General features: G+C 31.4%; 1 protein-coding gene across 3 annotated transcripts in view; it reads right to left on the reverse strand.

Annotated features, from left to right (window-relative positions):
* Window positions 1–603: 603 nt before the first annotated feature.
* Sff (sugar-free frosting) overlaps window positions 604–18,945 on the reverse strand; it is a 30,996-nt gene continuing 12,654 nt past the window's right edge. The window contains exons 10-14 of one of the 3 annotated variants that reach the window (XM_070297013.1): window positions 17,368–17,516; window positions 16,833–16,985; window positions 15,639–15,813; window positions 6,391–6,620; window positions 604–1,429 (exon numbers count right to left, since the gene is read on the reverse strand). In XM_070297013.1, the coding sequence (XP_070153114.1) occupies window positions 1,205–1,429; window positions 6,391–6,620; window positions 15,639–15,813; window positions 16,833–16,985; window positions 17,368–17,516 (932 nt within the window). In that variant the 3' untranslated portion in view covers window positions 604–1,204. The remainder of the gene's footprint in view (window positions 1,430–6,390; window positions 6,621–15,638; window positions 15,814–16,832; window positions 16,986–17,367; window positions 17,517–18,945) is intronic. The other 2 variants (XM_070297015.1, XM_070297016.1) reach the window with 2 other exon arrangements.

The raw sequence follows: 18,945 nt of genomic DNA on the forward strand, positions 1-18,945 counted from the left end.
CCGACTTTGAGATACTCTGTATATATGATACATATCTATTTTTTCTCGCGCATAATAATATGAGATTGATGTTTGTATTTATTATTAATATTTTTTAGTGTTTATGTGAAAATTTGCTCTTTTTTTTCATCGTGCGTGGAAAAAATCTCTCGGCGCGCAGTCTTTGCGCTCGATCGTACCGGGTTCATATTTTTCAATGGATGTGAGAATGCATTTGATATGAATTTAGCTAAATTGCTTTGAGGAGAGATTGATATAACAAAATTATAAAATCACTCAAAAAGATTATATAATAACTTATATAATAATAAAATATAAATGAGCAGAAATTATAATCTGCATAATATAATTTATAATTTATCAAAATAACAATAACGTATTCCGAACAACGGCATTTGTAATTTTTCTAGCTAACGAATAAAACATGCCTGATGCAAAAACATCATTTATAACTTTAACAAACGAAAATCAGCGATTATTGTACAGAAAAATGCTATTTTGCAAAAATATCTAATGTAAAAAAAAACAATACTAATGTCATATCATTGCAATTAAGAGTCTCGCTCTCTACTTATAACAAATACATCTCTTTAATATACTTTACACTTCATTTCCTGAATCCCTTTCTTCGTGTGATTCTTCATGTGTGTCATACCATGTAGGCTTGTTTATTAACATATACACCACTGATTTTATTCATACTAATTTTACCTGGAGGCAATTTGGAAATAATATCTCTTTCGCGGAAAGTTATTTATTTTATGAACAGAACAGTATGAGATCTACATTTAATATATTGTATTTTAACTTCTATATATGATTTAGATTCGAGTTGCTCAAAAAAAATTTCATGCATATATTTCTCGAAACATAATCAAACATGTCTCAATTCCGAAAATGGAAAGTAAATATAGAATTCGCACTAAAGATTTCGATGTTTCGAATTTCGTTCACATAACAAATGACTGCACTATTCCCATTGTTGCCTCTTGATCTTCTCATTTATGCTGCTGATGGAAATATTCATATATAATGTTAGACCTCAATCTTCTATGTTGCAATGACGTATAAATGAAATTTATACGCGTCTTTCCTGTTAAGACGTTCTAAGCGTTCGTCAGAGGAAATCTCACCAAAATCTCTGAGCACTGTCCCACAAGTTCTTCAGGCTTGATCGGAATTCGAAGCGAAGATTCTGATAGTATCACGCTATGTTGTTACCGCTCATTGTGGTGACACATTTCTTCTCAGGCGTGTTTTGGCTTTCCGAATTACTTCGCACTGCTTTCGGGGAGCTGCCTGATGTCGATGTTGTATCGCCCGGTAAGGCATTGTTGTTATTTGTCGACGTCGAGCTTCTTCTACCGTTTTCGCGAGTCGGCGACTTCACATCAAATACAGAAGTATCCGACTCAATATCCGAATCGATCTGAAATCGACAGACACCCACAATATGTTAATTAACATTTTGCCGACCGATTGGTCTATATGTTTCATGAGTCTTCATTGAACGACCGAATGGATAGATCTATCTTTTTGCGTTAAATTGCTATAAGTGCTTAATGTAAGCATGTCAAATGTCAATAACGCTATAATTGGATTTCTAAAACAAAAAATAACAGGTATTTGTTTTAAGACTTCATTTATCGAAGATACATATATGTATAGGGTATAGAGTCAGAGTTTATTCGACAAACTGCGGAAGGATATTTTAAAGATGATAATAAAAAAAAAATATTATATGAAGTTTGGCTAGAGAAAAATGCTTTATTACAAAGTTATAAGCAAATATTGAAACGGAACAATTCTGCACTAAACATATACGATCTTTTATATTCTATATCTACACAATGGAAAATCCGTGGTTATCTACAATATTTCATGCTCCGTTTCAATATTTACTTATAACTTTGTAATAAAGAATTTCTCTAGCCAAATTTCATATATTTTTTTCTTATTTCCATTTGTAGAATATGCTTCCGCAGTTTGTCGGGTAAACCTTGGAACGTTCTATATACATAAATTCACATATATTGCTAATATGCGAACTTTTTGGTCTTTTTCAAGCTTTGATAACTTGAATATGAACTTGATTGCTTTGAGCGTTATTGCATCATTAAAAAGTACCTTTTATAATTATATCATTAAATATCGATAATCTTATATATTTTGCATTTTTATATAATATTTTCATAAAAGAGCTAAATATAAAATAAATTTTTAATGAACTTTATCTTTTAATAACAAAAAAATAGGATAAATTTTATTTTCAAATTTCATATACTTAATGCTCAAATTATAAAAGTTATGGAAGTTTAAAATAAAACATATTATTGAGCGCACACAATTCAGAAAAACTGCGGTGCCCAGCGCTTAATTACGTCTAACTCGAGCGATTGGCAAAGGACAATGGTTAAAGTAACTTGATTTTGGCCGTGGCGATGGAATTTTTTTTATACATATTTTCTTATATTTTTTGATGTGCTGGATCATTATCAAACTTTTGTTTCAATATGATATGATGAGAAAATAGCGAAAATCGCATTCAAAGTAGCAGATATGTAAAAATCTGAATTCAAGAATATGGGTATATAACATTTTGAATATATTTTATATATCTGAATTCAAGAATATGAGTATATAACACTATCGCGCCGACTTTTAGCCGGACGCACATCGGTGAGCCACTCGCCAACCTAACCTGGTAGTGTGCGCCACTGTAGCGACGGAGTGCTCACACACTAGCAGGCGTGCGGCTAAAGATCGGCGCTGATTGGTCAGATTTTATTTAATAATAACTCCTTTATTAAGTGTTATAGAAAAAAATGGTACGGGACTTTTCTGTTCAGTTTACTGTGCTCTACCTGCTCATGAGCATTGTCAAGTGCTGTGTTTCGATTCCCCACCCGGGTACACCCGATATTATAGTATAGTTGTATAGTATGTCACGTATACTATAATATCGGGTGAACCCGAGTGCGGAATCAAAACACAGCCAACGGTGCTTTGGAACGCTCTGTATATATACATATATATACAAGGTGGGGCATTTATATTGAGACACCTAAATATCTAAAAAATAAAGCAAAATAGAAAGAAATATTTCAGACAAAAATTGTTCAATTCTAAGGGGGTCATAAGACGGTGCCATTAGTTTGATCTTGGGTGGAGGCGCTTCGGAGATTTCAATATCAATCTTGTTTTTTTGAATGGAAACATCCCAATTTTTTTACATAGATCGATTCTTTGCAATATTCTGCATAAAAAGTTATAGGGATATAATGGCCAAAAGTTTAATAGTTTACGAGATACTTTATACTTTATTTTATTACTTTACTTCGACATAATTTTACATAAACTATGAAATATCTCATAAAATTATTTACTTTGCAATAATGTTACCTTAATATTTTAAGGTCAAAAAATGAGAAATCAATTGGTGTAAAGAAAATAAAACAAGATTGATATTGAAATCTCCGAAACGCCTCCACCCAAGATCAAACTAATGGCACCATCTTATAACTCACTTAGAACCTAACAACTTTTGTCTGAAATTCTTTCTATCTTGCTTTAATTTTTAGATATTTAGGTGTTTCAATATAAATGCCCCACCCTGCATATACAGGGTGTCCTATAAAGATTGTGACAACGCTCGTGAGAGGATAGAGCACAGTAAACTGAACAGAAAAGTCCTGTAACATTTTTTCTATAACGCTTAGTAAAGGAGATATTATTGAGTAAAGTCTGGTCAATCAGCGCCGACTTTTAGCACGTCGGTGAGCCGCCCGCCTGGTAGTGTGCGTCGCCGTAGCGACGGAGCGCTCACGCACACTACCAGGCGCGCGGCTAAAGATCGGAGCTGATTGGCAGACTTTATTCAATAATAACTTCTTTATTAAACGTTATAGAAAAGAATGTTACAGGACTTTTCTGTTCAGTTTACTGTGCTCTATCTGCTCACGAGCGTTGGCACAATCTTTATCAGACACCCTGTATATATATATATATATACAGGGTGACCCATTTTAACTTAGGCAGCCAAATAACTCGAAAAATAAGCACACTACGAAAAAATGTTTAGAATCAAAATTTTGTCATTTCGAGGGGGACGTACAATGACGTTAAAATGAGCCCCCCCACCCCTTCCCCTGGGCGGTGAGGGGGGGCAAGTTTGAAATCTTAAATGGGAACCCCTATTTTTTATTGCATATTCGGAATCTTTGGCTAAAAACACATACAATTTGTCTGAAACATTTTTCTCGATTCATGATAGATGGCGCTGTAATCGACGAAATTCAATTTCTTCGATTTCTCTTACTGAGAACCCATGCTTACGATTCTGCAATAAATTAACAATAAAAATACCACGTTTTCATTGTTAATACTCGAAATTAGTCTTAAAACAAACTTCTCATTATTTTTTATTACTCATTAATTACTTGTGACTTTGACACTAAATGGACAAAATTTTGGAGGGATACTTAGAGGAACTCCATCAGATGGAAAGTCCAAAATGTCTCGGTACTTTGCACCATTCAAGTTGCCTAAAGGGCAGGTTACGCTAAAAGCAGTTTCTTGAGAAGTAATTAATGAGTAATAAAAAATAATGAGAAGTTTGTTTTAAGACTAATTTCGAGTATTAACAATGAAAACGTGGTATTTTTATTGTTAATTTATTGCAGAATCGTAAGCATGGGTTCTCAGTAAGAGAAATCGAAGAAATTGAATTTCGTCGATTACAGCGCCATCTATCATGAATCGAGAAAAATGTTTCAGACAAATTGTATGTGTTTTTAGCCAAAGATTCTGAATATGCAATAAAAAATAGGGGTTCCCATTTAAGATTTCAAACTTGCCCCCCTCACCATCCAGGGGAAGGGGTGGGGGGGCTTATTTTAACGTCATTGTACGTCCCCCTCGAAATGACAAAATTTTGATTCTAAACATTTTTTCGTAGTGTGCTTATTTTTCGAGTTATTTGGCTGCCTAAGTTAAAATGGGTCACCCTGTATATATATATATATACTGGGTGGCCCATTTTAATCCATCCAGTCCAATATCTCAAAAACCAAGCCCGGAAGAGAAAAATGTTTCAAACAAAAGTTGTGTGGTTTCAAGGGGGCCATATGATGGTGACAATGATTTGACCTTGGAAAATCATTTGAAGGTTATGTGAAGGTCAACTTTAAAATCTTAAATAGAAACCGCCATTTTTTATTTAGTTGAAGCCACACAACTTTTGTTTGAAACATTTTTCTCTTCCGGGCTTGGTTTTTGAGATATTCGACTGAATGGATTAAAATAGGCCACCCAATATGTACAATATATACAATATATACAGGGTGTTCTATTTTAAAAGTTCCATCCTCATAACTTTTCAGGATCAACGTTTGAAGGAAAACGACTCCTATAAAAGTTGTAGGGAACAAAGGGGGCTATCTAATAGTGACCTTGGATTTGACATTAAAGGTCATTTTCAAGGTCATTTGAAGGTCAACTTTCGTTTTTTAAATGGGACTCCTTATTTTTTTATTACATATTCTTGTCGCTTATCTCGAGAGCTTTCCAAAACACTATAATAAAGTATTTTTTCATTAAGTACTTTTTGAATTATTTTATATTTTTATCTGACATATTTTAATATAAAAAATAAAATATTTTGTAAAATATTCAGTTTTTGATAATCTTACTGTAATACTTTTATGTACAGAATAATGAGACAAATCAATTAGTGCCAAAAAAAACAAATAATTGTTTAAAAAAACACATTGTAAATAATTTTCTTAAGAACAATAATTTTTATACTAATTGATTTGTCTCATTATTCTGTACATAGAAGTATTACGGTAAGATTATCGAAAACTAAATATTTTACAAGATATTTAATTTTTTATATCAAAATATGTCAGATTAAAATATAAAATAACTTAAAAAGTACTTAATAAAAAAATACTTTATTATAGTGTTTTGGAAAGCTCTCAAGTTAAGCTATAAGAATATGGAGCTATGAAAAATAGGGAGTTCCATTTAAAAGACGGAAGTTGACCTTTAAATATCCTTGAAAATGACCTTTAATGTCAAATCCAAGGTCACTATTAGATAGCCCCCTTTTGTTCCCTACAATTTTTATCGGAGTCGTTTTCCTTCAAACGTTGATCCTGAAAAGTTATGAGGGTGGAACTTTTAAAATGGGACACTCTGTATATATATATATATATATATATATATATATATACAGGGTTTTTTAAACAAAATAAGATTTTATATTTTGTTTTACAAAACTTGGCGCAACAAAATAATTTCAACTTGTTTTGGTAATGATTTAGTAATTAAGAAAATCATATTATTATTTTGTTAATGATGACAAAGATAATGGAGATGATGCGCTACCTTGTTAAAACAGACTACCTGTCTGGTAGCTGGATGAGGACTAAGGAAGAGCCGTTCGCTGGTGTCGCTACCGCAGCTGGAGCTCTCACTCATTTCTGTAGTAAATTTCCTGGCGGCTCTCGGACTAGGGGGTGCAGCTCTACTTTGTCCTCCCAAGCTTATGCCTACATTTCTCGAACACACTTGGGACTGAATATGCTCACACACTCGCCTGAATCTTCGAATGTTTCCTGTTAATGTTGATCAATTGCATTATAACTTTTAATTTGACAGTCTCTATTTTTAATAATAGAAATTTAATAAACCGAGGCTAAAATGATACGAATCAATTATTAAAAAAAGAAAGAATGAAAATTAGGCTCCAATTGGCCTTTTCTTTCTTTTTTATGAATTGATTCGTCTCTATTTTTCTTTATAGAAAAACTTAAAAATATACATTATATATATGCATCATTTTTTCTTTATAGTTATATATTTTCTTCTATAAAAACCTGAGATGGTGTCGAATAAATTTAATATAAAACAAACTGATTAAAACATACATATATATTATACAAGGGTTATTCGGAAATCAATGTGCGCAGCAAAATAAAATCCGGTCTGTAGGGTAGTCGAAAAACTCCTATCGGAACTTTTGGAGTAATGCAATAAAAGTTCAGAAGAGTCTCGTTAGCACACATTCCCGATAGCATATAGCATACATATCGACCGCTGCCTAGAGTAACTAGCATCAATCAGAAAGTTCTAGTGTTCAATTGGCCAATTGGCAATATGGACTATCAGATTCCATCCTGGGAGTTCGATCATTCGTCCTACAGCTCGGATTTTGCACTGATTTTCATCTGTTCACACGCATGAAAGTATGGCTAGAAATGCAGCAATTCAAGAGTAACGAGGAGTTAATGAGCAATACTAGGAATTGGATTCTAGTTTGGTTACACTGTATCTTGATGAGGGCATACAAAAACTTGTGCCATGTTACGATAAATGCCTCAATTCGGATGGCAATTATGTCAAAAAAATAATGTATATATGTAAGTAGTTTTTGTAAATAATAAAATGTTTTTTTGTTTCTTGTCTCATTTTGCAAACCTACTGAAGATCGTTTTCCGAATAGCTTTTGTATATACAGGCTATCCCAAATCATTTGGTACAATACTCGTGTGCAGATAGAGCAGACCAAACTGAGTCGAAAAGTCATCTTTCATTTTTTTGTTATAATGCTTAATAAAGGAGTTATTATTGAGTAAAGTCTGGTCAATCTCAGCGCCAACCTTTAGCCAGGCGCACGTCAGTGAGCCACACGCAGTGAATGCGCTGCCACATACTATCAGGCGCGCGGCTCACCGACGTGCGGCCAGCTAAAGATCGGCGCTGATTGGCTAGAATTTACTCAATAATAACTCCTTTATTAAGCGTTATAAAAAAAAATGATAGGGCCGAACAGGACTTTTCGATTCAGTTTGATCCGCTCTATCTACACAGAAGTATTGTCCCAAATGATCTGGGACACCCTGTATATGTATATATGTATATTTTAATTATAATTCGTCTTATTATGCACGCATACACACACGCACATGCACACGCACAGAGAAAAAATAATGAATAATGAGACAAATCAATTAGTATAAAAAAAATAATTGTTTTTAAGAAAAAGTATGTAATTATTTACAATGTATTTTTTTAAACAATTATTTGTTTCTTTCACACTAATTGATTTGTCTCATTATTCTGTACATAAAAGTATTGCGATAAGATTATCGAAAACTAAATATTTTACGAGATGGTTTATTTTTTATATTAAAATATATCAGATTAAGATATAAAATAACTCAAAAAGTACTTAATGAATAAATACTTTATTATAGTGTTTTGAAAAGCTCTCGAGATAAGCTACAAGAATATAAAAAATGGATGGTTCGATTTAAGAAAAAATCGATCACATTGACTTCGCCTTGAAAAGATCACTCAAGGTCAAGTCCATATTTTTATCATATGGCCCCATCGAAATCATGCAACTTTTGTCTGAAACATTTTTCTAATTTCTTTTACTTTAAGTTTAAGAGATATTCAACTGCATCACTTAAAATGATGCACCCGGTATAAATACTATATATATATATACAAGAAATATATGTTTATTTACTTTTTTATTTCAAAACATTTTTTTGTTTCTAATAACTTTGACATTATTGGGAAATTAAAGTTAATTATATTTAAAATATGTCTCTCTCTCTCTCTCTCTTTCTCTCTCTCTCTCTCTTTCTCTCTCTCTCTACAGGATGTCTCATTAGAAATAGAAGACAATACTAATTATCTTTTTATTTCTGACGATATAAAAAAATATTTCAAACATAATCTGAATGATTCTCAAAAGATGAATATGCAAGAAAAATTCTTTGATAATTATTGCAAAAAGATTACAATTCACCGATCCATTTGATTTTTCACATATACATATATATTATAGTCATTAGAATCCTAAAATACGTATAGTTTGAATCATTTGGACTCTTCTAATTTCTGAAATACGACACTTTAAAGTAATGCATTTTTATTCCTGATAATATTCAATTTTTCGAACTGTGTTTTATTCATACCTCTTCGCTGACATTTTTTGTTTGTGCTACCTCTTTTGTCTTCAGTATGATTATTACACTATTGCATAGCATATACAGGGTGTCCTAGACCAACCGTACACCCCTTTTCTTTCAAAAACTAAGCATTTTAGAGAAAAATGTTCTAAATAAAAATTGTATGGTTTTGAGAGGAACATAAGATGGTGTCATTGGTTTGACCTTGGATGGCATCGTTAAGGTCAAGTCTAAAACACCTTTAATTTCTTAAATGGAACCCCCTATCTTCTATTGCATATTCTTATAGCTTACCTTGAGAGCTTTCCAAAACATTATAATAAAGTATTTTTTCATTAAGTACTTTTTGAGTTATTTTATATTTTATAATCTGACATATTTTAATATAAAAAATTAAAAATCTTGTAAAATATTTAGTTTTCGATAATCTTACCGTAATACTTTTATATACAGAATAATCAGAATAATGTGAAAAATCAATTAGTGCAAAAAAAAAAAATAATTGTTTAAAAAAATACATTGTATATATGTAATTTTTCTAAAAACAATTATTTTTTATACTAATTGATTTGTCTCATTATTCTGTATATAAAAGTATTACGGTAAGATTATCGACAAACTAAATATTTTACAAGGTATTTAATTTTTTATATCAAAATATGTCAGATTAAAATACAAAATAACTCAAAAAGTACTTAATGAAAAAATTTTTTATTATAGTGTTTTGGAAAGCTCTCGACATAAGCTATAAGAATATGCAATAAAAAATAGGAGATTCCATTTAAGAAATTAAAGGTGTCCTTGACTTGACCTTAACGATGCCATCCAAGGTCAAACCAATGACACCATTTTATGTTCCCCTCAAAACCAAACAATTTTGGTTCAGAACGTTTTTCTCTAAAATGCTTAGTTTTTGAAAGAAAGGGGGTGTACGGATGGTCTAGGACACTCTATTATACAGGCTGGTTCTAAAATATTTGGTCAAAGTCAGGAATTGGATTGGGCTCGTCATAAAAATGAAAAAAGTTCCTATAAATGTTAGTCCAAAAACACATCCTTCAGGAGTTACGTCTCATTTAATTATTAATATCTGATTCAGAAAAATGGAAGGTTATGAAAGGAAAGAAACTTTATTTTTATTTACAGAAGTTGTTGAAAATGTCCGCCGTTAACTAAAACACATGCTTCCATCCGTCTAATCTATTATGTCTCCGCACAGTAGTTGGGATCGTTTGCCGGAAGGAATTTGGGAATTCGGGCTCCGCCCGAGAGACTCACTGATTTTAATGTAGTTGACAATGACACTCTTGTAGTCGGAATAAAAATATATGTATAACTATTTTATTCACAAATTGGTTTAATTACAAGGTTCCCGCACGTTAGCTCGCGTCGCGTATCACGATAGTGGATATCTTGGCGTACGTCTGGCGCGTGGAGTTTCGGTCGCGAGACTCCTTGTTTTGTCGTATTTAATTCTGCCGACTGCGCTTTAATTTAATAGTTGTCTTCAGTGTCGTAATTAGCATTATTGACTGCCCGCGTAATGTTAATTAATGATAAAAACTGCTCGCCGCTTATTAGCGATGGGCCTTTTTATTATGTCCCCTTGGTTTCCCAGGAGAGGATCGTTTGGCGGCCGGGCCACGTGTCGTCGCTCAATTTTGGCGGCAAGACCCGGATGCAAGCTAAGGAGTTCTAAGTAGAACTTCTTTGCTTGCATTTTCGCAATTTCCTTATTTTTTTTTATTTTGCTTTTAAGTAGGACTTCTACGTTGCATTTTCGCAATTTCCTTATTCCGTTTGCCCTGTTTTCCCTGTTTTCGCAATGGAGTGATTGCGCGGTTGCTCGGGCTTCGCGCGTGGCTCGCGTTGTCAGCGCTTCGCTCGGTCAACGCTCGTAACGTGATCTGTATCGTGTTACACGTTGAACAATGCCTTATAAAATAATATATGTCTAAAATAATATATCCCAGACAGCACAAAACATCCTCAGGATCATCCTGAATATGTCCAGGACCGTTCAGGACATTTGTAGGATGTTTTAAGATATATTATTATAAATATATTTATAAAAATTTAATATGCATACATAATTATTTTTAGTTGTGTCGGCTATTTAATATAATTTAGAAATCTTAAGTATTATAATAAGTATTAATGTCCTATAAATGTCCACTGGATAACCCCTGGATGTCTGTAGGATATATCTGCCCTGTCTATTATATTGGATGTCTTTTGGATTTCCAGAGGACATATACATGTGCAATTAATTGTTAACATTAATTTCGTTTAATATTAATAATTGAATTTGATGCGCACATTTTCATATATCCAAAATTATTATTTATTTAATATTTCATGAGAAATGTTACTGTTCGCAACATTCCAAAAACTTTACAAACAATAGTATTCAACCGCTAGTTCGTTTGTTTACCGCTATGCGACACGCGAACTCGTATTTGAGATTTGGTCATGAGAATTATATAAAGCTTGCAAAGAGCAATTGACAGGAAATTACAAATGTAATTATTTTCTATCAGTTCAATTTCTGATGCAGTCCCAACATAAGGAATTCAGATATTGGATTGTTTAGAAAATATTACACAACTCAAACCAGGGAGCCAAACCTAAAATATTCATGTACAGCACGAAAGCCTCAAATATTAAAGAACGGTGAACTATTTTTAATATTAGATTTTTAATATTAGCAGTAAATAACAAAACATAATTTTAATTCATATTGAAATTTTAAAATTTGCTCCTTGAAACATACGAAAAATATCCCTAACATATCCTATAAAAATCCTTAGGATGTTCCACAGGATCTCCCTGGATTCTCCAGAGGTTAATATACGGCTATCATTTACTCTTCCTCAGGACATCCAGAGGAGATCTGAGGATTACAATGGGATATCCTGAGGATATCCTACATGTATGTCCTGGATGCCCTTTGGACGTCCTAAGGACATCCTTGTGCTGTCTGGGATATCTAGTAATTCGCGTGTAGCCTTTTCGAGCTATAACAAATCATTGACTGTCTAACACGCTCAAAAATTCCTGGCGTATATCTTATAATTTCGTAGCTATTGATAATGCGATAATCTCGTAATTCCTCTACATTATTGATTGGAGTTAAATAAGAGTTTTTAACTACCCCCATGTTGAGAGTGGCAAAAATTATGAATCAATTAATTTATTTTCTATGATGCCAGCCCATACATTTAAGGAAAATTTTGTTGATGTCGAGATTGGATAATAACATGTAGATTTTCGTCTTCTCATTACACATTAATTAAAAAAGCACAAATCATAATAAGTACAATCAAAACTTTGAAAGTATTCATTCTTTGAAATTGACAATTAAATGAGTCGTAACTCCTGAAAGATGCGTTTTTAGATTAATGCTTATGGGAGCTTTTTTCATCCTTATAACGAGCCCAATCCAATTCCTGATTTTGACCAACTATTCCAGGACCATCCTATACATCAACAGATTTCAACTATTTCTGTTCAGTTCTTAAACAGTTTTCGACATGCAACAACACGAGTTTTTGAATAGAAAAAGAAATATTTTATTGTAAATTAGATGCATAGACAGGGAAAGAGCTCCGCCTCGATCTGTATCTTCATATCAAAAAAATTCTAGCCTAATTTAAACTGATTCTTTTTTTAAATAAAAATTAGGTTTGGATTAGATTAGAATTTTATCGGAGGGGGAGGAGTAGGGGGAGAGGAGAAGCATCTTCCCCATCTACGCATGTATTCCGCAGTAAAATAAAGCAATAAATAATAACGGCAATAGGTTCAGAGTACTAACAATTAAACAGGAAAACTGACAAATAAGAATCACGGCGCGAATATCAGTGTATGAACTTGATATTGTTATATTTTAGTAATAAATGTATATTAAAAATGTACGTTTTAGATCGTTTCTTGGTTTATCTTTAGCATAGATATAAATATTAAAGATTACATTAATATTTTAAAACTTGACATACACAATATTTGTTGTTACAGTCAAATTTGAGTTAAAATCGGTAATCAGTAATCAGAAAGGAAGATTTACTAAAACCCGTGTGTTCTTTGTCATAGTTATTAAAACTAATAATCGAATTATTTACCTACATTACATTTATGTTGTTATTTTTAAATTCAAAAAGCAGAAAATTTTGAAATCGCGTATGGGAACAAGTTTGAAAAGTAGATACAAAGTTGGTACAAGACTAAGCCATCGCACACAAATTGACATAACTATATATGCATAGCATAAAACCGGCCAATGATCATCGAGCATTAAATTATCATAGTGATTTACATAAAATGCTCATTGATTCAGGTCTTACGCTATGCATATGCAGTTATGTCAATTTGTGTGCGATAGCCCTAAAGGTGTTCATTGGTGAATCCATTAAAGATGTCATAGTCTTCATAAAATAAAAATTAGAATTCATTGAATCATTGAAGTTCTGGAAAGAGCTAACTTTTACAGCGTAATGCTTGAGAACTATTTCAGACACAAAACTGAAATTAAAGACAATACTTTGCAGAAAGAAAGAAGGATTTTTACATCTTTATAAAGATGTATAAAAAGCTTATAGATAAAATATGGAAATTTATAGTAGTTTTATGATTATACAAAGCAGTTTGTTACTCAAAGTGGTATATGTGTTTGGCGGTCTGATAATCTAAAATAGATGCAAACAAAGAACTTATTGAAAAGTTTTCAAAGTAGCTACTTAAAAATTACGATAAGCTACGAGAATTATACCAACAGAAGCGCTAAAAATAACCCTCTGAAAGTAGCTGTTATTGTAAGATTTATGGCATAAATTATAAATTAATGCAAGTCAATACTCATTATTGATCCAAATGCGGATTTTTAACGGATATACCTGGATCAAATAATCGTTTTAGAGCGGGAAATTATACACTAAAAGCATACTATAGAGAAAATTTTTCATGGGTAGTTATTAGGTCACTATGTCTCAAGCCAAGGATATTGGCTATCTTGAAGTATATAAAATTCTTTTTGCCTAAAAATGTTAACAAGAGAAAAATTTACATTTATTTATACAGTAGAATTATAAGACTGTTTGTTAATTATATGATTATTCTTGATATATAAGAATGCATTTGAAAACTTAATAGATTAACAAGGTAGAAAGAGAGGAAGAGAAACTGTCCATAATAAAATCACGTTAGCATGAATATCAAAAGGTATAAAATAGAAACAAAATAGCAGATGATCTAGACAAGACGCGGATTAAGGCTAAAAAATTTTGGTTGACATACCTTTGGCAGTAAAAAAAAACACTCAAACATTTATTATTAAATCGAATTAAATGATTCCTATTAATGAACAGACTAAGACCAATCTTTAAAATAATAAAAAGTACTGAAGCTTTTATAATAGACCACGCACAGTTCTAAGAACTCATCTACACAATTTAGGTTTCAATTGCAGTCTTTACAGAAATCCAAAAGAAGACAGATATTTTGTGTCATTGCCTGGTAGTAATGTGCAAAAGTTGTAAAATCTGGAAGACATACAGTTTTTAGAACTCGAGAAGTAAGAATAAGGAATCTGATAAGCTAATATGAAACTATATTTGAATCCTTAACTTTTAAAAGCAACAAAATATAGAATAAAACAAGAAATGCGTGTTCAGAAGTGATACGTGACTTCATTATAGTGAGCGTCTGACATAATCGGTTGGCTCGATCCTGAGGATTCCGAGATCCCGGATTTGATTCCAGGCATTTATTTGTTTAAGTATTTATCGTTTAAATATGTTTTCTGGAAGGCATCCTCTCCAACAATGTCCATGATAATTTAGGAGCATGTTTGTGTCTACCATCTTCACAAGATGAACCCTTTATTTCTAATTTTGTATCATTTTTGAACATGAGATATAAGTGATAATCTACATACCTACTAAAGCATTTTGTAGACCACTCGTATGTCTATGTATATGTGTGTATGCGCGCGTGTGCGTGATTGTACATATATGTGTGAATTATATATGTATATGTTCTAAGATATATCTATATATTATCAAACAAAAAATAATATTATTTCTCTCTCTTTCTTTTCTCTCTCCCTCAAAAATCAGCATTTAAATCGCGTATGAAGTAAAGATTATTTTTGCTTTTTAAAATATAATTGGATTTCATATTATAAAGAATATAAATAATTATTGTAAATAAGATTATAAATAAGATCCTGACAAGTTGAGTTTATAAGCAAAGTAAATACGGTTTATTCTCGTCGGCCATATGAAGTTGAATAATTCGTCAGAAGAATCCCTAGACATATCGTAGCGAGACCTAAGCGTAGAATATATATGTGCAGATAAGATGTAAGATTATATGTATATGAACTGAGCCAAGGATAGCATCGATTTGGTTGCGCTTGGATGACTGCCAAACACCGAATAGTAAAATATTTCTAACAATCTGTCTAGTTTACTGCACATTTTCGTGAAGGCTTTGTATCTCTCTTTAAAGAAGCTAAAACTATAAACTAACTAAAGATTAGTCTAAATTTTTAGCTTATTTACATTTCTGTGTTATATTCAATTTAAAGAACAATATTTCTAATTGGAAAAGAAAATTGCAAAAACGTTATTGTAAAAAAGGCTGTGTACTTACCGCTCAATAATGTGAACGTGATAGCGAAGAGAGGCTCGTTTGGTTGCTTCGAGATCGCGCTAATATCAACTTGAAATCGCACTTGTCTTTGAAACATGACAGGTGCGGTGCTACCTCTCTTGTATTCCACTCTGAACGACATCGGTGAGCTCACACTGTGAGATAATTCTGCTATCTGCACAAGTATATAAGAATTTGTTCCAGAGTAAAATAATAAAAAATATTAAAAATATTAAAGAAGTTTAGCAGGTATATTAGCTCTCATAAATTAAACGAGATCGGTCAATTTATATCGCAAATTGCAAAATTTTTATTGCTAATGTCCACTTGGGGAGATGTTATTGAGAGTAACGGTGGACAATTATAGAAATGGATCTAGTGGACCAAAAAAAAATATTGTACACAATAAAATAAATAAAATATGTAATACATTTTTTAATATTAACTCAAACAATTTTATCTATCTCTAAAAGTTACTATGTAAATATTATAATTTTATTTAAATATTATAATTTTATCTATCTCTAATAGTTGCTATCTAAATATTATACATATAGTTATTAAATCAAAAATAATAAAATGTACAATAACATGGAATTTTCAAGAGATTGTACATTATAGAGAATTTTATTTTGATTCAGCAAAAATTTTAATAAAGATTAGTCTAAAATTTTAAAGATTTTAAATCAAAAAGTTTCTTTAAATTTTTTGTATATTATAATTTTTTATGGAAATATAAATTCGCATTTTTTAAAAGGTATACTAATTAATTTGTTCCATTTGCATTGCAGATGTTTTCATAAATGTAAAAATTATTTCTCTCTCTTAAATAGATAAAAATAGCTATCAGTCTTCTCTTTTTTTATTTCCAAGAATTATTCCCAAATGGTCAATAAGCTTTATTCAAGATTAAAGATTATTTAGACAATGAGCGTTGCTTTGACCAAACTCCAATTGATTTAATCGGCGATTAACGAGTGATTTATCAAGTAATTCATTTTATTAATTCATAATTACTCCAAAATTATTATTAATTGTTTATTATCTGACTTGTGGAGAAAAAGATTAGATTAAAATCGATGAATATATAATTTAAAATTTTGCTATAGGCTATTTTATATGTACTCTAGAATTAAATAAATTTCGATTACATTAATCAAACTTTGATCGAAGTGATAATCTCGATATACTTACCGATAAGAAAGCATGGATCAGATCGGCCTTGACACTGGCCAGCGGTTTTCCCTTAACCAGGACGGTAAAGGTCTCATCTTTTTCTGTAGTCATCAAACTACCAAACCATGATTTCTTTGTTAGTTCCGGAGAGGAATCAGGTGTGAGGTGTACCTATATGCAGTAGGAAGCTTACTTTGTGATTCCTCCTGAGATATATGAATAAAATTAATTTGATATTTCATATACACTTTATATATTTTTAGTGCTCGTTAAATTTTAAGTCCAAAAAATAATCTATTCTGATAAATATAACAGAATTTTATAATTCATCCATTACATTGCACTAAAGTTCTTAACTGATCTTCGACGGAATTTCGCTATATATAAAAATATTTATTGATTTTTAAATTGTATTAAGACAACTGGATTATATTAAGCTCATCTAAAATTCAATTGTTGCAAATAATCATATATTATGATTGAGACATAACGTTTCATAATGTATAAATTATAAAAAAAAGAAATTAGATGTTTATTATCTATTATTATATACCTCCTCGGTACTAGTGAGCAATTTACGACGATGAAATCTGGGACTGCCTAGAAAAGAATTCTTGATCGTGGTCAATCTCGATCTCCAGTGATGAGCTCCAGATCCTGCTCCTGTGTGAGGCGATCCCGGCGGTGTAATACCAACTGCAACTATTGCAAAACAAGCAACGTTTTGAAAATATATATTTGGCTTATCTTAAACACATTAAAATAATACGTAATAGTCGAACCTATTCCTTTTGTAATTCATTATTTATTTTTTCAAATTTTTATAGATACGATCGTTATTGTACGGTTATTAATTAAAAAAGGTAGAACTATCACGTAAAATACAATTATGTAATTTTGTTTAATTATAATGCAAATTTTATATATAAATCACAAAAACTACGTTTGTGTGGTATGATAAGACGTAATATCGGAGATGCTAAAATTTGTATGATTGCATCGAGATTTCTATTTGAACATTGATAGACAATCCTGAAATTTTATACGATAAACAGGAACATATTTAGCATAATATGATATGCCATAGACTTAGTAATAATATTGGTAAATATTGACATTAACTTACACCTTACGGGGAGATTACTTTTTTGAAATTATAGAGAGTGAAATCCTAAGTGTAATACACGCTTTAAATTATACAAGGTATATCTGAAATGATGCACTAAACTTTAGGAGCATATTCTAGAGATCAAAATAAGACTTTTTTTCCTATAAACATGGGTCCGTAAATGAACTCTCCTCCGAGCTAGAAGCCCCTAAAGTTTGGGGAAAAAATTAAAAATTAGCTATATTTCAGGAAAAAAAAAATAGCAGAAGGTTGAAATTTGGTATAGTCTAATAAATTATGAAGTAAAGTAAGCCACTAAAATGAAAAAATAAAAACATATATTATGAAAACATTAATTCATACATTTTCGAATTTTAGCTCGCAGGGGGGTTCATTTGCGGTCACATGTTCATAAGAAAAAAAAAATCTTATTTTGACCTCTAGAATACGCTCCTAAAGTTTAGAGCATCATCTCAGATACCTCCTGTATAGTGCTCTCTTTTTTGGTTCCTGAGATATGTGACTTTGAGAAGTACAATATTATAAGTTTTCGTACTTGTGTCACTTCTCATTACATCCTACTTGTATGTTTATATTTTTTTATTTACATTTGTTCGTTATTATGTCACTATCAATACCTTTCCAGATTATTGTTTAGTTTCGTTAAGAATTTTTTTTTAATTTACATTTGCTTGTCACTATGTCACTATTATTTAATAAAATATGAAAAATTACGTATTGTTTTATTTTTTAATATTTTTATTATTTTACCTCAATTAACCTGAACTTATTTAAGTATTCATTAAAATTAAACAATAAATATTTAAATAAACGCGAGAGCGGAGGAGGGGCCTAGCCTCTTTTCCTGCACTTTCATCCCGAAAAGAGCTAATATAACTCAAACCTAATTTCAATTTAAAATCAGAGATTGGATTAGGTTAGTTTTTTTTGGATGGGCGTGCAGAAGAAGGGTTCAGCCCCTTCTTCGCCCACGTGTTTATCTTTCGATAAAGTAAAACTATA

The sequence above is a fragment of the Polyergus mexicanus genome, unplaced genomic scaffold, assembly GCF_030449975.1.
Source record: "Polyergus mexicanus isolate NDT 795.1 unplaced genomic scaffold, iyPolMexi1.0 SCAF_6, whole genome shotgun sequence".
Classification (NCBI taxonomy): domain Eukaryota; kingdom Metazoa; phylum Arthropoda; class Insecta; order Hymenoptera; family Formicidae; genus Polyergus; species Polyergus mexicanus.